General features: G+C 42.5%; 2 protein-coding genes across 4 annotated transcripts in view; one reads left to right on the top strand and one right to left on the bottom strand.

The window, feature by feature from the left end:
- KIF20B (kinesin family member 20B) overlaps positions 1 to 1,884 on the bottom strand; it is a 30,792-nt gene extending 28,908 nt beyond the window's left edge. Inside the window, 5 exon segments of the mRNA XM_053984005.1 lie at positions 15 to 153; positions 346 to 462; positions 589 to 675; positions 1,141 to 1,297; positions 1,847 to 1,884. Of these exon segments, the coding sequence (XP_053839980.1) occupies positions 15 to 153; positions 346 to 462; positions 589 to 675; positions 1,141 to 1,296 (499 nt within the window). The 5' untranslated portion in view covers position 1,297; positions 1,847 to 1,884.
- A 1,418-nt stretch (positions 1,885 to 3,302) lies between these two features.
- Positions 3,303 to 22,610, top strand: part of PANK1 (pantothenate kinase 1) — a 43,544-nt gene continuing 24,236 nt past the window's right edge. Inside the window, exons 1-4 of one of the 3 annotated variants that reach the window (XM_053983584.1) lie at positions 3,303 to 4,296; positions 10,835 to 10,921; positions 12,161 to 12,231; positions 16,008 to 16,120. In XM_053983584.1, coding sequence (XP_053839559.1) covers positions 4,234 to 4,296; positions 10,835 to 10,921; positions 12,161 to 12,231; positions 16,008 to 16,120 — 334 coding nt within the window. In that variant the 5' untranslated portion in view covers positions 3,303 to 4,233. Of the gene's footprint in view, positions 4,297 to 10,834; positions 10,922 to 12,160; positions 12,232 to 16,007; positions 16,121 to 20,620; positions 21,034 to 21,402; positions 21,481 to 22,610 lie in introns of those variants that run through there. The other 2 variants (XM_053983582.1, XM_053983583.1) reach the window with 2 other exon arrangements.

Consider the following 22,610-nt stretch of genomic DNA (forward strand, 5'->3'; position numbering starts at 1 on the left):
ATTTCTACTTTTACCTTGGAAAGTGTAAGTTTTCCCAGCATTTGTTACACCATATGTAAAAACTAGACGATTATATCCATCTAGGAAATCTTGCACTGGTTGCTTCATAGTACCTTCAAAGAATTCTTCTTGGGTTGTTTCAGGTCCAAACACCTGAGTATTATCAAGAAATAGTTATACTTTGAGCAATTACTAGAGACTTTTAAAGAATCTTTTAAATTCTGTTAGTTTATAATCTTAAAGACTATAAAGTTTAAAAATACAGTTTGCTTGGTATTCAAGAATGTAAGTTAAAATAACCTGTACCAGAAATAATTTACAAACATTTAAAGACAGCTCATTTACTTGTGAAAAAGTGAACTTCTGTAACATTGGTCCTGAAGTTTTTTCACTTAGTCGACTCAAATAGTGTTGGGGGGGCTTCAGTACAATATTTGTTGAATCTTCAAGTGAAACACAGTCCTATTAAAAGGAAACAAGCAATACAGGCATGAAGAGACAATAAAGAGCTCAGCTTACAGAAAAAAAACACCAAAAAAACCCCACAAAACATATTTTAAGTATTTTTAAACTAAATAAATGTCACACCTGTGATCCATTTTCTCTTTCCAACGATGTAAATGGTCTGATACGCAGGCATACTTGTATGTGTCCCTTAGACTCCAAACTGCTCCTCTTAAAAAAAAAAACACCAAAAAAACCCAGTTAGAAATTTGGTTATTTTCTTGATAATTAGCATATGAAACCAGTTTTATTGGATCAGGCTGTTTTGAACAGATTTATCTGATAACATGGGAATCAAAACTACTTCACTAGATCAGCTTTGATAAGTGCTTCAGCCCCTGCAGAAGCTTGCTGTGGCAAATTAATCTTGCATCACATTTATGTAAACACTGCATTCAGGCCAGCAAAAACATTCTATAAGCTGGCAATCAGCCTCATTCACAGAAAAATGATGTGCCCAATAAGGCATCAATGCACTGCCACACAACTTGGTCTAAATCCTATGCATCTCTTTCAAACTAAAAAATAACAAAGAAGCTTTTCATCTTCTCAGTAAAATTCTGGCTATTCCTACCTATGAAAGGATTAGGCTTATATTTTAAAAAATAAAACATACACACAGTAAATTTTTCTTACCTGGCTTGTGTCCGAGCCTGAAGAAACCAAAGAAAATTCAGAGGAGAGATCTGTTTTAATATCTTCCACACTTACTGGTCCTGCTCTTGGAGATGGCTCAATGCTAGCAATATAGGATGGTCTGTAGAACTTCTCATTATCCAAAATCGGTTCCATCCTGCAAGATAAAATAAAACTATTTTGTGCTCTCTGATAATATAACATGTAATATAGTTTACATATATAATATACATTGCCATGCCTAGGCTACAGCAAAGCATATCAATTGTTTTACTAAATACTAATGGAGAACCTGCAGTGTTCATTAAAGGAATGGGCAGAGTAGGATTGGTTCAAAACTCTTTTGCTCAGGAAGAGTGTTGGTTTCCTGCCTATAATGCAGTCTCATTTCAATTTCTCCCAGCATAAAACCTGAGAGGTGTCTGCATTTCAGTGTCAAAACACTTAAGAGCTAAGTCTTCCTGTGCAGGCTGTAGAAGCCAGACACAACTTTAAGCAGTTAGACAAACACCACCAGGCTGCAAATGAGATAAAGCTAGACATAAACTAAGCACCAATGTTTACTTTCTAATCTAATGTTTCTTCTAATCTAATTTATTTTTGGCCTATCATCTGTATGAAAACCAGCAAAAACTTGGCCTGAAATATCATCATGGCTTAAACAAAGACTAATCAGTGAATAAGCTACCCTTGGAAAGAAACATACCTGTGCTATCAGGACCTGGAAGTCTTATTCATCAGCTACACAAAGGCACACTGCAAAACTCTTACCAGCCCTTTACAGGAAACATATTTATTAGATGACTGGCATTTTAATTGCTTTAAATCTATGCTTAAAGTGTGATTTGTCAAGATTATGCTCTCATTCTGTATCTTTTTCCTTAAGAAGCACAAGACAAACATTTAGCTGTGCATGCAAAGGCCGAGCTGTGAGTGTTCGCACAGCCCAGCGCTCAGAACAGCGAGGTTCAAGCCCGTACAGGGTGCCAAGCCCACGGTGCAGACTGTTTTATCTGCCCCCACGTTGAGTCACACAGCCCTGAAAATACCGCAGTTATTTACATGTGAACAACTGCATTTCCCAGCTGCAGGCACCAAAAGGTACTCGTGTCCCGGGATGGGTTACTGTAAGCCTGCTAACCGTGGTAATAGAACTTAGAGCTGTAGACCCCCTCAAAGAAGGGGATCCCCAGAGGCCTACACGGCAAAGCACGGCCACAGCTCACACACAGCCCGTGGTGCTGCCAGGCAGCACAACAAAAGGTAGAAAGAGCTCCAAACCACACAGTAAGGCTGGCAGCTTACATAAAAGCTAAAGCAACAGCCCTAACACCTAAAAAAAAAAAAAAAAAATTAAATTAAACTGTCTTCTCCGCAGTTATCAACCGTTCACTTCCAGGCTTTGCGCTATTTGCCTGTTCTTACGGGACACAACCAGCGCGGCTTTGGCAGCAGCACAGCCCTGGGCGGGAGCTACCCCGGCCCTGCAGGCCCCACCGAAAACTGCTCACACGCCACAGCCCCTCCCGCGTAACCGGGATGGCAGCGGGGTGAGCTGGGGGAGCGGCCTCCGCGCCGCCGCCACAGAGACCACCCGCGCCGCTTTCACGGCTCCACGACCCCCGCGACACAAGCACCGCGACCCCCCTGCCGGCGAAGCCCCCGGCCCCGGCCCCGGCCCCGCTCACCCGCCCGGTCCCGGCGGCTGCTGGGCTCGCGCTCCGCTCCGGCCGCGGCTTCTTTTCGAATCCGACCAATGGCAGCGCACGGAGCCGCGCGGCCTCCTGGGAGGACGGCGCTGCCGCGGCGCAGGGCTCGACGGGGAGTGTAGTCCCGGAGGTGCGGGGTCGCCCGTCCCGGTTTGCCCTCGGGCGGCGGCCGCGCCCCGCTGGGCCGGAGCGGCCGGAGCGGCCGCGTGGAGGCTGCGCGGAGGCTGCGCGGAGGCTGCGGTGCCGCCGCCACACGGGGCCGCCAGCGCCCGGCCCCGCGGCGACAGCAGGACCTCGGCTGCCGCGGAACGGCGCCCTGGCCCCGCCAGGCCTGCCCTGACCTGTGTGCGGCGCCCGGACTTCGCCTCTCAGGTGCGGCAGGAGGACGAGTGTAAGTTGGAGCTTGCCGGAGCTGTGGGTCATGACAGCCTTCTGCTGTCTGTTTATAAACAGGACAATCATTGTTTGCAGGTGGCGACAGGGAAGAGGCCAGTGACCTGCTCGATGCCTCGTACCAGAGCAGGGATCAGCTGAATTGGGAATCTCCCGTTTTAAGATCAGGATGTGCTTGTGCCTTGCCCTGGGTTCCAGTCCTGACAAATGACAGCTGTGGAATACACTTAGCATGGTACCTTTGTTTAAAAGCTTCCCCAGGCAGAGATTGTTGCTGGGTGCCAGGTTTGCATGATGGGCATTTAATTTCTTAATCAGCAATGAGATAAATTCTTCGGCTTTATTTTCAAAACAATGAGATCATCGGTTTCTGGAATGTCAGGGTATGAAAATATACAGAATTTGGTAACAAAAATCAGCATGAGTTTCTCTTTAGAATCAGACAGAAATTCTTTCAACCTTAATAAGAAATGTCTGCCAGTTTTGAATTGAAATAAAAGGACAAGTAACTTGAAAGTAGTCAGTATCTGCCAAAATTAAATGTTTGTTTTTCATTTGAAGAAAAGACTGCCAGCAAAAGCAAGTAAATCTGCAAAGGAATAATTCTACACAGATTTTGTATCAGCTGCTTTCATGAGGTTGTCTTTAACATTAAATCCTATCTTTCTTTAAACAGAGGCTGTGTCGTATCAGTAAAAGAGGTATACTAAAGGATTTCAGTTTGGTTGTAGGCCACATGGTAAGTGTTGGTCTGTTTTAACAGGAGAAAATGATGCAATGTTGAATTTGAAATTGTTTGCTAGCAAAACTGAAAAGTTCTTGAAATCATACTGTAAAACTCCAGCTAACATTTTAAAAATTATGTTGGTTTCTGTCTTAAATAGAATGCAAACTACTGAACTTACCTAATGCCAAAACACCTTTTTCATACCAAGAGAGGACTAAGAATGCCTCTGAAAATATGGGAAAAAATTAGCTCCTGGGAGAAAACATGAAAGTTGCTGTATTTTACTTGTTGGAAAGGAAAACTGAGGATCTGGGAATATTTTGCAAGGTATATTCCTAAAAATGCTGGGTCTATGACCTGCAGAACATTATTATTGCTAAGTCAGGGCATCACAAAGCTTCTTGTACAGGCAATATTTTGATTTTGTTATAATTTTGGATTTCTGTTTTTATGATACTGCATGTGCTGTTATAAGTTAAACTAGAATCTCAAAGAACTCCCGTCAGGATACTGAAAGGACAAACTAAACCACAACCTGACATGTGTTCCCAGCCTCACGCAAACCACGGTAAAGAAAACATTAGGTCAGCATAACCAATCCAGCCTGCTTTGGAGTGGGAGATGGTGAAACTCCATCTATGTAAATAAGCTTTATGGCTTTCTACCAAAATATTCTTCTTAAAATGGTTTGTGCAAGGGCACCGGTTGCAACAAAAATATCTGCTGCTAAAACAGCATTCATTAACTCATTCACCCCTGAAATTTGATTGTGTTTCTTTTCAAATTCTTTACAACTTGTGTAGCATGTTTGGCACTCCCAAGAGGAAAAGATTTTTATAAAGGACTTGTTAGAAACTTAGATTCCTTGTATTTGAGACAAGATTCAAAAGTTGTGGATAGTCTAAATGATGCCCTATGAGACAGCACATCTCAGCTTGCTTTCACATTGCTGTCAGAAGTAATTAGAGACACAGTCAGCACTCCCCAGCATCCTTCAGCACATCTGAGCAGCAGCCAAACCAGAGGTGGCTTCAGTTTCTTTGTACTCCACTCACCTTCCCCAGGGAATTAACCAAGTGAGTTTTCTCTCATCACTCTTGGTTCTGCTGTGCTTCCCCATGCCTTGACAATGCTGCCTTTCATCCTGGGTGCAGGCCAAGTCCTTCTGAAGGGGTCATTTGGAGCTGACTGGCAAGAGCACTCCTGTTCCTTGTCACAGAGCTACCTTGGAGGAAAGTGGTGCATTGTGTAACCCTCCTGGTAGTCTGCCAGCCCTTTTGAATTCCTGTCTTTCAGAGCAGTACATGTAATTTATCCTGTTACTTGCACAGTCTGGTGGATGCATTTCACACTTCCTTTAATTTGATCCTGTACCCTCATTGCCCCACTCTACTCAGTTGCCTTCTGGCTTCTAATGCACATACAGCTGATTTTAGGAGCTCCTAACATCACAGGCTGTTAATTCACTTTTTTTTTTTTTTTTCTTTAGCAATGTAGGTATGTTTCCCTTTATCATCTATTTTGAGCAATGAGCTACTTCTTCAGTCTCATGGAAGGCTTTGCCCCAGGGGACAGGTGGCTTTGGGGTGGGGAGATCTCTGGTGCTGGACTAAGAAGAGCAGTTGGCTGAGGCATCAGGCCCCCCCTCTCTGGGGCAGGCAGGAGCTTTCTGTCCTCAGTCTGCAAATACTGCTGCTGTTTTATAGCCAATGTTGTTAACTGAGTTAACTGTGGGGTTTTAGGTGGGGTAGGAGGAAACCTTCTGGAAAGAACTTACAGATGGTTATGAGGCTATTCCTTTGAGGTGCTCTAGGAATATAAAATACTGCTTGGAAAATGAATCATAGGCTCACTGCAAAAAGGGGCCCTCAGGGGCGTATTCAACCATGAGAGAGCCAGTCAGGAGCCTGGAAAGGAAGGAAGGATCACTGATGGGCAGCTGGAGGCACCTCTGACACCTGGGGCTGGGCTTAGGCCTTAATGCTTGTCTTCTGGACACTGCCATGCTTGTGCTTCTCACAGATGCAGTGAGGCCACCTGGTCCCATGCTGGTGTTTTATGTAATGAAAATGTGCTACATGTGCTCAACATACCATTTTTAAATCTTGAAAGCTTCACATAAAAATCTGTGCATGGCAAACAGAGTATTACTTCTTCAGCAACAGCTATGTTGTCTTAGACAGGAGGAGATTTGAAATATATTTTCTGAGATGTATTTCTTTCACTTTGCATAATTAAAGACTTTGTCTTTGGAAAGAGTGCAGTTGAGATAAGAAAGGCTATTGCTGTGTCTTCCTGTTTCTCCCCCCACATTCTGGAATTCCTTCCATTCCTCTTTGAATTATTGCATAATTCTCTGATGAACTAAAGAGATCATTTCAGCTGTAACCAACCTTTAAATCTTGTAATTAAGCCAAAAACTTTCAGTTATTCTCTGTAATGCTTTAATACAAATAATCACTGCTTTGAAGGTCAGATCTTGCATTTTGAAATCAGAACCTTCTACCTCTCACAAATGGTAAGAACTGTTTTCACATTGTGACACAGGTATTTGTCCTGTAAATGCATTAGCTGTTTTTTCTGGCTAATAGTCATATGGTGAAATGGTGTAGTTAGTTTTTAGGGGTTTAAGATATGTGTATTCAATAGTAAAACTATTGTTAATATAATAATATGTAATAGAATAATAAAAAAGAATATAATTAATAAAATATAAAGTCAACAATTTTATTCTGTGTATTTTTATGAGAAAAGATGACTACTCTTAAATTGCTTGCTGTGTGATTTTTAGGAGCAAGTGGGCATAGATGGCTTTTCCATAACTAAATATAGTCAGTGGGGCATTTGTTGTGCCCCAGAAAATGAGCACCAGCCTGCGGCGTTGCTTTGTTTTCCCCGGCTGCGCGCGGCTCTTGGGAGCCCGGCTGTGGCGTAGCTTCCACGTGCTGCTGGGGTTTGCTGCCGCGGGTTCCCGGACACGGCTCCGTGTCCCGGGCGCGTGGGCTGGCCAGCCTCTGTTACCGTGCGCTAGGGATCCAGTAAAGAGGTAAGGAATTGTCCATTTACTCCGTGCTTGGCAGGAATGGTTTATTGGTCACGTGGCGCGGTTTGATGGAAAGACACAACCGCTCCCGGCCCTCGCATGGGAAAATGGCACCGGGGTCTGGCGGTGTAGGGTTTTATGGGGGGCAGGACGAGAGGGCCCACAGCCTCCCGTCCAATAGTGGTGGCTGCCATGGAGGTGACATCGGCCACCGCGACCAACCGAGGCGGCGCTGGGGCGGTTCCCGGGTCCCTGGGCTAGTGGGGATGCGGGATCGGGGTGACTGGCGGGGAACTCTCTGGACAGGACGGGGAGTGTCTGCAGCAGTGACTGGGGTAAGCTCCAATAGCACACAGCGAGGAGTGAACCACCGCGGGGAGGGGAAACACGGGGGGTGCATGGGATTACAGAACTTGGCTATCTAACATAAATTAACAACCCCTAATCTGAACCTGAACCCCAGGATGCAACACCAGCCCAGCTAGACCAGCTGTGGGTCACAACCCTTTGGGTTGTGATCATGCTGAGTCCTGTAAACGAGGCATTTTGGAGTTCCTGGTAATCACATCATTGGAAATCTTGACAGAGACTCCACGAGCAGGAAGACTGATGTTTGGTATTGAATAGTTGGTTAATATTCTTTCCTCCTAGTCAGCATTGTACTGATACCTCAGGACATATTCTTAGAAATGGCTCTACAGGTGGAATAATAAATTGAGTACTGTACTTAGAGTAAATCAGGATGAGCTTTGGCACTGTTGTCCCATAGTCTGGATCTTGCATCTTAGTTTTCCTGTGGATTTCAAGTTCTTATAACCTTTTGTCATAAAAATTGAGTTGTATTGTTGATACAGAAGATACAGTCCAGGAACACTGGCTACTTCAGGAAGTTTTTTTTAATGTATGTTTCTTATATTTCATGAAGGGTATTTGAAATTTGCATCCAGCTTTTGTTTGGTTTCTTGAAATGCCTTCTGCTTTATTTTTTGTTTGTTTGTTTCTTTTTTTTTAATTATTATTTCTAAAGCTGTGCCTAAGTTCTGCAAAGATTTGCATAATGTCTTTTTACCTTCCAGATCTGAGCCCAGGTATGTTGCCACTTTTTTGTATACATGATGTCAACTATTTTATTTGCAGACAGTGTGCTAGCTCCAGATTAAGGGCTGGCGATGCATTCCAAATCTTATTAGTAAAACTTTATTTCTCTCCATGTGTTATTGATTCTTTTTCAATCATCTGCTGAGCTGTATAAATACCAACAAGGGTTACTATAATTGGAAGGTAAAATCTCAGGATTGGCTTTTCCTAAAATGAAACATATGTTTGAGTTTTATTTCAATTGAGGTTTCAGAAATTTTACTTCACTTCCAAGCTGCCTGTGGAAATTCTTCATGGTATAAGAAATTCAAGCTTTAATACTTAGTATTACTTTTTGAGGAATATTGCTAGGTGGTTTTTTTTTTTTTTTGTAGTTCTGTGTAAAATGCAGGCTCTAAATCGCTGTCTAATGGTCCCAGAACCTTCAGAATAGCCCAGCAAATTTTACCAAAGACATTCTGTTAAAAGTTACATTCTCAATTGTTACTCTATCATCTTACTAAAAGCTTAACAAGATAAATAAATTGGAACATGAATTCAATACTTATGTAGAGTAATGCAATTCTGAAATAGGAAAACTGGCCAAGATACCACTAAATATATATCAGATATATAGCTTTTAGGTGAAGAAGCTGAAAGAATTCCAGTAAAGAAATGCATACAAACATCTGTAAATTTTCTGTAGAAGCCAGAGGACTGAACAGTTCTGTGTCTCAGAAATATAAGGTGCCTCAAAAAGAAGTGGATCAGGAACAAGACGTTTACTGCTCAAATAACATGGGCTAAATCCAAGGAGCAGGCTATGTTATAGTGTAGTATTACTCATCTTGCTGGCTCTGACACACAAGACAGGGTTTCTTTTATTCTTGCCAAATGTCAACCATTTGTCTTGATCTCAGGAATTAGTGCCATTCCCTGACATTATATACCTTTCCTTGGAATGTCACCCTGGCTTTGGGCACTCAGGATTCTGCTCTAACTCAGGTGAAGATGTGATTGGAGTGGGAAAGTCACACCACTGACCTCCAGATGTTTTAACTTGGGCTTCTTGTACAGCCTGTCCTGAGAAACACTCAGAATGGATTCAGGCCTATGTTATTGTTCTACATAAACTACATGGTACAGCTAAGCTATGTAACCCAAATTACCCTTTGGAGGAGCCTTGCTTTCTTCCCTAGCCTCTTAGCTTAGACATCAAAATTAATGTCTAGTTGTTTGTCTAGTTTTGGTTATCCTACAGCATGATAAAAGGGCGAGGAATGAACATTGAGAAAACCAATTTCTGAACCAGTGACATACCTTTTAAAGGATGGGAAAATAATGATTCTTTGACAATAGCAAATGGCCAGGGCTTACATTTTACTGCATTACCAGCTGGGCATTGGCCATCCTGAAGGAAAAACAGAAGGCAGAGAGCTTAATACATGCTGGACATCTGCCCTGCATAGAACAAACTCACAGTCCTGAATAGAAGAGCCTGCATTTGTACCATGCAACTGGACTGCAGTGCTCCTTGCAGCCCTTGCAGAGAAACAGTCTTCACTCAAAGTGGACCAGCAGATGAAAGGCTATGAAAATTCATGAAGTCTCAGTTCTTCTCGAAGTTTAGATTCATGAGCAGTTAACTTTTTTTTTGACACTTATGCCATTATTTTTAGCCAAATCGTCCAGTAGATCTGTGTGGCCAAACAGATGCTGGGGCAGCAGAAGAGCAGGCAGAAATCCTGGTGGGACAGGAGGGCAAGGCTGTTTCTCTTGTGTTAGGCAGTCTTGGAAATGCTAAACTGTTTGTAAAGTTGCATGTTTGGCAATTCTTCAGCAAGGACTCGAATATGCAGGTGCCTGCCTGGATTGCAGCCTTTGAGCATATCCAGACTTGCAGAGTTAGAGAGTATTTCCAAAGGTTCTCAATTTGATGCTGCCCTGCCTGATGTTGTCACAACATGCTGCAGCCAAGGATAAGCAGAGTTTTGAAATGGGTTAGGCTTCCTCACTGAAACGTAGCTCACAGCTGAAATCTGAAGAAACTGAAAGGTTGAGTGCTACTAAGTACTGGCTGATCTGACCATCAGTAGTCAGAATAAACCCTGTTTTACAAAAATTGAGGTAAATGGTGAAATTCCATTGTTACTAATTCAGTTTTGTGCATCTGAATTTTCCTGTCTTGTTTAAACAAATTATAGGATCTGACTTCAGTTTCAGTCAGGTGCTTTGTACAGTGTTGCCAAGTGCTGTCATACTGCCTCACTTCATTGTGTATGTGGACCACTGAAGAACACACATACATTTAAAAATGACTGTGAGATCCTTCTGTGTGAAAGGCATTATAAAAAGGAGATAATTATTTCAACATTTGATCCAGATATTCTATATAAAGCACATTTTGGCATTATAAAAAGAACCAAAACATATAACAATCTGGGGGGAAGAGAGGAATCCTTTTTATTTTTAAGGATAATATTAGTATAAAATTAAAAATGAGTCATACTCTTAACTTATTTCTAACTTGGTGACTCATGCTCTTGGCAAACTAATTATCCAAGACAAATGACTCAGAAATAGATGCTATAGTTTTATGGCTATTGCTGTTACAACTAAACATGAGGCAGATTTTGGGTATATAAAACGTAGCTATATCCTGCAATCTATGCCATAGTGCTGGTTGAGGGCGTATTGCGTATGCAGATTTTTTCAATCTGATGTGTTTTTTTCCTTTTGAGGTAGGATGGTGTAGCTAGCTTCTGGGTATCTGAAGCAGCCATGGACACCAAGAATCTCAGGAGTGTGTTTGGACAAGGAAAATCTGATCTGGTATGTATTTCTTTCCATCCAGGAATGGGTAAAGCCTCATCACAGGAGCATTTCTCTGATTAAACTTTTCACTTCAGATTCTTAATACATTATTTAATGAATATTATTGATGAATATTATTGATTGAGAATATTGATCTGGAGGTGATGGGAAGATTCATGCTATATTTGCTTGGGATGAATATAGTACCTGGCTGTTAGCCGTAATCCTCTCTCTGTTTTGTTTCTTTTTCTTTCCATGCCCTCCCCACTCCTCCTTGGCTGCAGTCTGTAAAGTACTAGCATAATGCAGGTCTGATCTGATGAAACTACAACTAATGCCAATACCTGCCTATGATGGGAAGAGAACCCAGACTATAAACTTGGGATTTCTGGCCTCTTAATAGGCAAGTCTTTTGCTTGTCTTTCCCTTTCCCCGCCATCGGTTGCCTTAGTTTCTGTTCTTCCTCTGTATTATTAACTCATATTGAAGTTCAGTGTTACTGTTTCATGGGAACTCAGTTTCATTTAGGTGTACATACAGTCTAAAGGAGTCACATGCTACCTCCATGGTGGGAGTTCATCCTGCAACAAAAATGGAAACCAGTTTTGTTTTAATAGTTCTGAATGATTTTCAGCTGAAGCAGTGAAAAGGCAAGTCAGGCATATTTAAGTGCAAAGTTCATGTTTCTCAACTATAATTTTTAAATTCAGAATTTAAGTTTATAGTAACATTAGAAATTAATCATAATTATTGCAGATACCTATACAACCTTATTCTCAGAAAGTAGGCTATTTGTTAGAATAGCTGAAATGATTCCTGTGGTGGGACAGGAGAATGTCTTAAGCCAGCTGCACTGAATGGTAGTTTGTATTCTCTTTCTTCTGTTGGGTTGTAAGTATAGTGGACAACAGATGAAATAATTATTGACGCAGAGAATAACACAAATCATGTCAAACAGGGACTTCAAACACCGTGCTTTGAGGTCAATTACCTGTGTGCCTGGAACTTTGATCACGCTGGTAATGGCCAGATGACATAACTTGGGTGGATGTACATGCAAAGATAAATAGGCAGCTTTTCACTGAATTTTCAAGCTGAACAAGAAATGTCAGTGAAGTGAAAACGTGTGTTTCTAATATGCTCAAGGAACTTCGACACAGGAAGCTAATACTGATGAATTAATTTGCTGAAACTGCAAGCAAGGGGGTTTGTTTGTTTGGTATTCAAAATTAAATGGATCCTGTTTCCAGTAAGCAGCATGAAGGGGGAGTATTTCCAGGGCACTGCCATGCCAAATTGAAGACAGCATGTTCTCTGCCTGATGAAATGTAAGTTTGACTGCTAATCAGCCTGCCTAATGCACTGCTAGATTAATAGCAAATTTTCCTGAGGATACAGCTTCTGGAGAACTGAAGCTGTTTCCTATTTTTTTTTTTTTAAGTAAATTAAGATATTCTGATGTTTTTCAAATAGAAGTCTTTCACATTTCCATTTTAGCACTGACCCTGTCTAGGCAAATGAGTTAAAAATCTGAGAATTACTCTGGAATTCTGCTACTAAATTTTTCACTTGAGGGGCATGAACATTTAAATTTCTGGTTTGGGCCAAACTGATCCAAATATAGCTTTTCTTTTGGAAGTGAGACCTGTCTGCAAGTCCTTTCTCAGCTCTCTTGCTACGTTTTATTTCAGCACTATTGCTTTTTTTTTTTCTTTAAATGGAAGGTGAGAAGAGCAGTAATTCACAGTTTGTAAAGGGTTTGAAGATCTCTGTGCACAGAGCACTATGTAGGTGAAAATTATGTAAGTTCAGAACTATGTTTTGTCTTCTTTCTTTTTTCCTTATGTCAGTCTATGCTATGACTGAAGTCAATCTGCTTATAATCAAATCTAAACTTGGTTGGTGATTAGGGGTGGTGTCTTCTGGGTTTTTTGTTTTAATCACAGACTTTCTAGTTCACTGACAGAACTCAGGTTCTGTCAGGTTCACTGACTAGAAATCAGGTTCCAGCCTGATTTCTCCCTGCAGGAAAGATAAGGGTTTTTTTCCTTAATGTTTTCATAAATGTTTTGTCTTGGCCATTCCATTCTATGAAAATAGTCATGATGAGTCCATCAGTGGTGCTCTTTGCATTTGCTTCAAAATATAGGAATGAATCTGTTTTGAAAATGACTTTGTCTATGTATGTCTGTATCTGTTCTGGGAGTATCTAAGGTCTGAAAATTGTTGATGATTAGGAGATTATAAATCAGACAACTTTATTTTTTGTTTAGGATTTTAGGTCACACGTATTGATTTCAGCTCGTATCAGATTGCAGTTGTGCCTGTGAATGAAGATTAATGTCATATTTGTGGGCATTATGTTATGTGCAGTCCATGACCACTGATGCCTCATAACCACTGCATCAGTATTTTTCTTATACTTTTATCTGATGTGGTATGTGAACCTTCCTTCCTGATCTGCATGTTCTGCTTATTCTCAATCTTTCTTTTTTCTTTTTTTTTTTAATTTTTTTTTTAATTTTTGTGTGTGTGTTTTGGGTTTTTGGTTCGTTGGTTGGTTTTGGGTTTGGTTCCCCCTTTTCTTCTAAGAGAAAATGGAATGAAGATAAAAGACATGTCTCCTCTGGTATATTAATTAAATTTTATAAATTAAGAAAAAGCAAATCAGTTGGTGCCTACTACTTGTAGAGCAGTCAGGAAAAAAGGATGAGAGTTAGATGTCTTTGCTGTATCAGTTCTGTTTTCAGTGGATACAGAAAGGTTTCACAAACTGAAGAAAAAGTATCTTTGTCTCCTGTTTTACAGGAGATACACAATGCTTTTGTTTTCTCATTCCATGTTTGAGATCACTGGCACCTAAAGAAATGGTAGCTTCTTTATCTGACATCCATGTTAAAACTAAGGATAAATACAATAAATTTGGTTAGCAGTGCTCATGAGATCAAGGAGTCTGATTTACCATTTGGGTTGAAAAGAGCAATAAGTGCGTATAATCAGAACTTTAAATGTGAGTGAGTGTCAAAGTAACATCCCAGGGTGTTACGCCGTATGTTACGAGGCACAAAATCTTTTGTGCTCCATAGTACTTGGCATGTGTTTCTTAGACATGTCCATGTTAATAATTGAGCCAAAGAACTTGTTTTGATCACCCATATGGTATCTTTGAGTCTTAAATTTCCATTAGACCAAGCATGTGTTTATATTAGATATATTTTATTACAAGAAAACAAATAGTTTGGTGACACTAAGATCCCTGCAGCGAGATACAAATTGCCTCCTATGCAGGAGAGCCCCTGAAAGTTGCTTTCAATGGTAGGGGTTTTTTCACAACATATCTAATGAAAAAACAGAAGTCTATAATTACAGTTCCGGTATTCTTTTTTAGTGTATACATAGTTTGTATTGACCTTGTGAAAACCTGAAAGGTCTAAATTGGCCTCTTGAACATAATAAAATACATACCACAGAACATACTTACTTTAGGGTAAAGTCACTAGTTCCAGAAATATTCAGAAGATATAACTATAGCAAACCCATCCAATGCTAGCATAAGGTTGTTTCCCTTTTTTGTTACCAGGTAGTTGGAGCATTTAAGGACAATTTGTCATTTGTAGCATAGCTCCTTCCTACATAAGACTGGATTACAAAGGTATTTTTAAAAATATTAGCATTTATGTATTATTGTCTCTGATTTCAACTTAAACTCACAAGGACATAATAATGTTTTTTTAGCCTAAACAGATCTTTGGTTTATCTGTCTGAAAGCACATATTCTACTAAATTTTTAGCTCCAGGTGAGTTGTGTTATTTGGACTTAAACCCCGTGCTTAAATGTTCTTTCAGACCTAACGCTTCCTTGCTACTGAGGAAATACTAAAGGTGTGGTGTGTTTCCATTTTACACTAATTCCCATCCCTGGGCTAGTTTAGAAGAAGGAAAATTAAACCTCCGTGTCCTTTCTAGGCTCTGATGGACACTGTGTGTTCTCTCCTGAGTTAGAGGAGTAAGCCAGTTTTGTCTGCATTGGAGGTATGTGTGTGCAGCTAGAATAGTTTAAAGAGATGCCTTTTTTATCTCTTCCAAACACAGGCATGGGAAGTCTGATTCCCTGTTGTTACCTGATTCATTTTCATTAATATCCATGGAAATTTCATGTCAGCATTTAAGCTCTGGGAATACAGACCAATACAAGTAAAAAGTCTCTTGTGCAGCTGTTGATAGGAGAACCAGTTTCTCTTCCTCTTTAGATGTGGCAGTGCTGAATAAGGATGAGGTAGTCTTTTGTACTTGGCAGCCATTCATTATTTCAAAGTGCTTGTTTTGAAACTATCACTTACCTCCTGATTGCATTGTGAAGGACCACATGAAAATGCTGAGTTGAAAAGCAAGTGAAGACATTCAGCTGAGGAAAACCAGTATGTATACATACATGAGGGTAATTGTCTGTGGGGGAGCAGTCAGGAGCAAAGGCCATTGTTTTCTCTACTAAGTGCTCTGCCACTTGTTGCAATAATTTATTTTTTATGATGATGAACATTATTTCTCAATCAGTGGATTGTGAACTTGCATGTTTTCCAATGACATTTTGTATATTTAAGTTTGATAGTTTAAGATAAGCAGCAGTACACTGAGCCAGATACTTGGGTACAAGGTAGAATTTATGGGGCAAAGGAGAGTGAATTGGAAATGAGTTTTTTTAGCTTTTTTACATACCTAAGAGTCCATTACGTGTTTATTTTCTTTTTAAAAAAGTTCTCTGCAGAATAGAAACTGTGGCATGGGAGAAAAAAAGATTATTCACCTCCAACAGCTGCTTTATCTTCACTGTCTGGTACTCATAAGAAATAATGAAGGACCCTATATGCTACTAATGTGGGGAATTTTATTTGAAATGTCTGAACTGCGGCATTTACATTTTCTGTTTCCTGTAAAAGAAAAGCACCAACAACTCTTTAACTGCCAGGGATCACTTAGAGTTGGAGAGAGTAAGTGTGAACTAAGTTATAATTGTCCAGTTGGACATAGAAACAGAGGTGTTGGCAGGGAAGGCTTTAGAGAGAAGGTTATCACTGCTTTGTGACTGCAGCGTGCTTTTTTTCAGTTGGGATGAAAGACAGCAACCACAATCCCCAATCTCATCTCAGAACTGCCAGAGGAGAACTGTAGAAACCACTTGGACTGCTGCAAAGTCTGGCCACAGGGATGGGCAAGATGGTAAGACCAGCCTACACCTATGTACCCTTCTGACCCTTCTTCCCTAGTCTTGGCTGTTGTTAGATGTGTAAGTCATCTGTTACACAGGCAGATAGTGATTGGAGAAGGGGGAACAGAGGAGAAGAGTTACATTAGCTGTTAGGAAGAAATTCTCTACTCAGAGGATAGTGGGGCACTGAAAAAGGTTGTCCAAACAAGTTGTGGGTGCCCCATTCCTGGGAGCGTTCAAGCCAGATTGGATGGGGCCCTGATCTGGTGGGTGGTATCCCTCTGTGTGGCTGGGGTTTGGAACTACATGGTAGTTAAGGTCCCTTCCACCCCAAACAATTTTATGTCCTAGTCCAGACAGGATTCCAGGTTCATGCTGCCTTGACTGGCCACTGAGCTTGGCACTCTGGCTAGGAGATCTATCTATGCCCTATTTGTCATCAACAAAGAGAAAGAACATTCCTCCTCGGGGCTGTTCAGACTGCCAAAGCAACGGTCCAGCTTAGGCAGAGAGCCTTTTTCTGTGTTTCTCTCCTGTGATAAAAGTGAGGGGAGATGAGCTTCCCCTCTGTGCAGGGCTTTTCTTCATAACACCAACAGGTTTTCTTTAAGTGCCACAGAAGACATAATAGAAAGACGCCTGTACTAATAAGTGGGTGAAAAGGGAAGGAACTGATGGTCTCAATATCATCTTTCTTGGCCTCAATCTGGCAAAGATTTAGGCACATGAGTAAATGTATGCCATTCATTTCCTCTGTCATTTGCAGTCAGTTTCCCATCTCTGATGCATTAGTGTTTGGGGGAAGTAGAATTCTCATGTGAGCTAGCTGTTGTGATAGTAAGACTTCCTTAGCTTTCCTGAGTCACACCAATAATTCCAGAGGTCCTTACGTCCATTTTTAAGTACTCTGACATTGCACTTTCCAAATAAAAATTTTACACAGTTTTAGGGTTGTTTTGTCCCATTTGATTTACACATCTATCACTTGTCATTATACAGTTATGTTAGACTGTTGGTCTTCTAGCCCTGCAACTTATGAGAAAAATAACTTGAAAAAAAACATGTGTCTACCAAAGGCCCTGCATACACCAAAACAGTATGGGGTTTTTTCCAGTTCTGAAGAGAAATTGAAAAGAAATACCAGACTTTCAGACTTGGCACTTTCTATTTGATATGTGCAATATGTGAATATACCTAGAACAAATCAACAGTATCTTTTTTTTAAATGAGGAATGTTCTAAATAGTTAATTTATTCTGCTTTACTGTGTTTGCCTTATTTCAAAGAGGGAAAATTGAGTAAGAACTAGTATACTGGCCTGCAGTATAGAAACAGGATAAACATGGAAAAAATTTGAATAGAAATATAAACAGGAATGGCAGAGTGCCAGCAACTCCTTGAATAGAAGTCCTCAGGCAGCTATAGCAAAAGTCTCTTTCCTTACATTCTTTGCATTGCATAAAACAGTCTGTGTAGTTTGAGAAGATATGTGCATGTGTCTTGTTATCACTTCTCTCCAAAATATGACCAAACCTTTATAGCTGGTTAGCTTTGAATTAGAATAACACCGCTGGTGCTCTGTAAGATTTGGTTTGTTGTTGTTTTTGGATAACAGATTTACATGTGGACTGCACCTTTTTGATACTTATTTTAGCCTAGCCTTAGGCCACAGATATAGGAGTCGCATGGAATGAAGGAGGGAGATACAACCCTCAGAGGTTCCTAAAAAATTTCAAGCCAAGTTGCCTGAAGATAATATGCCTGAAAGGGTGGTGTGTTTTGTTTGTTTGTTTTTTCCAGTTCCATTGGTTTTGAAACTGTAACACCTGGAGCACAGCATTTCTGATCCATGACAAAGTAGCCTAACTGCAAGGGAACCAGTAGTTTGCTGAAACTGACAGAGTTAGAGAATTACACACTTGCACTCTGTGTTTATAAACAAATAAAAAGAGGTGGGAGAAAGCTGAGTGTCTGGAGCACAGGCAGGTATGGAATAATCCATGAAGTGTTGGCTGTGCAAATGTATAACATGCAGTGAATCAGTACAGCAGACTTGTTCAGTGATCTAAGGTCATTTGTATCTTGGATTGTTGAGCATACAATGTGTTTGTAGTCCTTTTCCCACCAGATTGCTGGCTTACAGTGAAATATATAGAAAATATTTTAAAATATAAACTAGGAGCTTCCACCTGCTTCAGTTGAAGAAGAAAGACAGAAATATGGAGTAAATGTTAATTGTGCAAGAACTGAAATCATCCTTGACTTTGTTTGTCAATATTGCACCTAGATTCTATTTAGATTGTCTTACAAGTTTAACTGAAAACTGAACTGGCAAACAGGGTTTGTTTAGAAAGCTATGGTAAAAGGAAGAGGAAAACTTTACTTTAGTTGCACCAAGGTGTTAGAAACTTCACCTGTAATACATGCCATGACTTCATTGACAGATTTTATATGTTTCAATCCACTTCTATCTGCGGCATAATTGTGCAAAATTAACAGCAAAATGTTAGGGAAATAGTTAATTAGAAATAAAGGATTGGAAGGTGCCTTCTGCTTGCTTCAAGTCTGGATTGATTCTACATAAACCTAGATATTTACAGATATTTAGCTTCCCCTAAAAACTTGCCACCAATGAACAGTTGAGTCTTCCAGTTCAGTCTAATCCTTGTCTAAGTTCATGCTAGGAAATGTCTGCCTCCAGTGTAAAGTAAATTTCCCTTCCTGCAGTTACGACTTATGAATTTTCTTATTTCTCAACAACTGTGATGATTTCCTTTGCTGCTACCTGTTCCAGAATGTATACCCCTTCAAATCTTTCATTTCACAGACTAAAACTTGATGTTTTCATTTCGTTGTTTGTTATTCCAAAAGTTTTTTAGAAGCTTAAAACTGGACACAATACTTGAGTACAGTATTCCAGTGAGTCAGTGGAAGGACTGTTCTGCTAGTAGAAAGAAATTTAAGTGTGCAATTAAAGGTGCTCTTGCTTTTGTTGGAGTAAGGTAAAAAGTTGCCACCTTTGAGCTGAGATACAGTAACTGCTCATGTGTCTGCTCCCAGGAAATGCAGAGACAAACAGGTTTGATCTCCTGTTCCATATCGGGCTGGCTGTGTGTGCAGTCACTTTCTGTGAGAAGGGACAACTGTTACCAGCTGGGGACAGTGGCAGCAAGGATTCCTCATGCCCTAAGAGGTTAGACTTGACAATTTCATAAAGTGTACCCAGCCAGCTAGGTCTGCTGTCAAATGACATGAAGGTCTGTGCCAGTCCAGGCAGCAGCATTCTGCTTTGTAGTTTAAACATAATCAGGTAACTTAGGGACTTCTCAAGGAATTCCACAGTTTTGGAAGCACTAAGCCCCGTGTAGCAGTAAATGTTTGTAGTCTGTCTTCCTTCTTACCCTCTTCAGGGCCATAGCTTTGGGGCTGGTAATTACCAGTACTTATGCGTAAGAATATTAAGAAAACTCTAAGTATTTAAATCATCTTCAGGATATTATTTGGAAGCTTTTAGGAAGAAAATTTTACTTCGTTCTCAAACACTCTTTCTTCATTTTCACAGCTTGGTGTGCATGTTTTTCTGTTGCTTGCTCCCAGTTACCTAAACATAATGTTCTGGTCCCAGCCAAGAAGTGGAGAGAATGCCAGATTACCTCTCATGAAGCCGTTTCTTAATGCAATATTCCTTTCTGGAGGCAGTTATAATAGTTCTGAATTCTTGGTACGTGTTTTACCATGGAAGCCCCATGTCCTGTACTAATTCTAGGTGTAAGAAGGAGCCACTATGAGATGTGTTTTTACTTTAAGGACAGCCATGCATATCGTGACTGGCAGTTTGTATAAAGAAATGACCTTCATGTGCAGAGGAAAATTCAATTAGTGCTTGTTTTCAAGCCTACACATGACACCAGAGCACAACTCACCCAGTTTCCACTTGATAGTTGATATATTCCATTCAGAAAATGCATTTTTGCACTTGGATATCTCAGCGGTCAGAGAATAAATCACAGTCACAAGATTATCAGTGCTGTGCAGAGAAAGCCAAGATACAAAAAAAGCATGAGGTCAAACACATTCAAGGTCACACTAGTCCCTCTAAGCTTTTGAGTGACACGTGACAATGTGGACAAAAAGTTGAACGTTCGTAGACAAAAACTTGAACGTTCCTACCGATGCACAAGTAACTTTGTGTGAGGTACAAGGCGTTACCTGGGAGCACACGCACCGAGGCCTCCGAGACACAGATACCTGAGTCACATGAGTGTGCGCCATGGTACGCCGAAGCGAAAATGACCTCGCAGCCGGTGCCAGGGGCAGCCTGCTCAGCGTGCACCAGCGAGCAGGCTCGCGGTCGCCGCAGTTGTAGCGGGGGCGGCTCGCGGTGCCCGTGCCCCGCCGCCCGCCCCGCGCGCTCCCGGGGCCGCTGGCGGAGCCCGCAGGTGCGGGGCGCGGCGCCGGGAGCGCGCACGTTGCCCGGGCGGGGGAGGGTCGCCGCGTCCCCGGCGAGGGCGGCGGCCGCCCCTCTGCAGCGCGCTGCGGGCAGGACGCCTGCGCCGTGCGGGGGGGCGGGCGCCGCATCCCAGCGCTCGGAGCTGCGGGCGCCGGCATGAGCGGAGGCTTCGCCGCGCCCAGCCGGACCTGAGCCGGGAGACAAAGGGGAGAAGCTGCCGCCATGGGCGAGCAGCTCCGCGCCCAGCCCGCCGCCCCGGCGGGGCCGCCGCCCGCCGCCGCCTCCTGCTCGGTGCTCGGCGGGCTGCTGCAGAACGGCTTCCACCCCTCGGGCCCGCCGCTCAGCAACGGCGGCTGCGGGGAGCCGCCGCACCCGCTGCTGCTACGCCCGGAGCTGCCGCCGCTCAGCCACGGCTCCCCGGCCAAGAAATGCAGGCTGCGCCGGAGGGTGGACTCGGGCCGGCGGCACAGGCCACGTAAGTGACGACCGCGGCGGCTCTGGGGAGCGGCGCCGGCCCGGCCCCCGCCGCGCGGCGCCGCCGCAGCCCGGCCCGCTGTCAGGCGGCCGCGGGTCCCGCGCCACCTCCCTCCCTGCGGAGCGCCGCCCGGCCGGGGCTGACGGCCGCCCGGCTCCGCGCCGCGGGCGTTCCGCCCCCCCAGCGCCGGCTGCCGGCGGGCGGAGCGAGGGCCCCGTGCCGGCCAATGCGGCGGCGCCGCCCGGGCACGGCCCCTCTCCCGCGTGGGCCGGGCCCGCCCTGCGCCAATGGGGCGGCGGCGGGCGGGGAGCGGCGGCCCGGCACAAACGCGGGCGGGCGGCGGGCGGCCGCTCCTTGCCCAGCCGCGCGTCGGGCGGTGCCCAGGGTCCTGCCCGTCTCGCCGCCTCCCCGCCGCGCTCATGAAGCTCATAGTGCCCAAGCAACACTGTGAGTAACGCCGGGCTGCCGGGGACCACCGGGGCGCTCTGGAGCGTGGGAAGGCTCCGCGGGCTTAGTGCGTGCTCCTTTCCCAAACGTTGTTAGAATGAAGGGAAAAGTGAATCTGGGAAGCCGGCACAAGTTATTCTGACTGGTGGGGAAAAACATTTCTAAACAGCTTAAATTTGTAAGGTGCTTCTCATTTAGGAAGTGTTCGTGAACTGGTTATCTACTTCAGGTTTGGTTTTAAGGCTGAGACTCAAACGTCCTATTTGTTAATTCTATATTTCCTTAATTCTCTATGGTTTATTGATTAGTAGTCTTGCTTACTTGGAGGTATTGAATAATTCCATGGTAAACCCTGCAAGTAAAACAATCTAGGGGAAAAAGTTTCTTTTCACTCTCACTTTGCTAGCCCTTCACATAAACCCACAAATGTTTGGTTCTTTGTTGCAAGTTCAGCATGTTCCAAAAGGATAATAGGGATAGTCAGGATCACAGCTGCCTGCTGCCAAAATTTAAAGATGTTTCTACTCAGTAGGAAGTAGTGTCAATTCAGCTACTCTGGGTTTTGGGTTTTATCCTTTGTTTTGAAGTAAATATTAAAAAAAAAAAACAAACTTTTCTGGTTAAACAGAACAAAATATTCAGAAACAGCCTTAAAGTGCTGCACCTTTCACAGGACTGCATATTAGTCAGTGCCTTTTCTGACTTTTACAATGCTTTTGTTGAGCCACTCCTGCCACTTTCCCTTAGAATGTTCACTGATTGATTAATCATGTAGTGCTTACAGTACCTGCTGATAGTTAATTTAGTCCTCCATCAAATTTAACCTATCAATGACCAAGTCGTTCTTTGTCATAAAGTGTTTTTGTAGTCTTTGTCCTGCTTCACGTTTTCTTCATGAACAAAACCTGCAGAACTTGGACTGGCTTACGTTTTGATTTGGCGTAACTAAGAAGAGTCAGCACTTGCATATCAAACTCTCCATAATAGTGGAAACTATTTTGAAGCAAAGTATAAAGCTTTTAGGGATTCGTGTAATCACTTGATTAAGAAAGAATGAGGGCTTTGGACTTTCCATCCCATCTTGAGGGAAAAAAGAGCCCATCAAAGTAAAAAGCATATGTGGCTGACTA

The sequence above is a fragment of the Vidua macroura genome, chromosome 8 (genome assembly GCF_024509145.1).
Source record: "Vidua macroura isolate BioBank_ID:100142 chromosome 8, ASM2450914v1, whole genome shotgun sequence".
Taxonomy (NCBI): domain Eukaryota; kingdom Metazoa; phylum Chordata; class Aves; order Passeriformes; family Viduidae; genus Vidua; species Vidua macroura.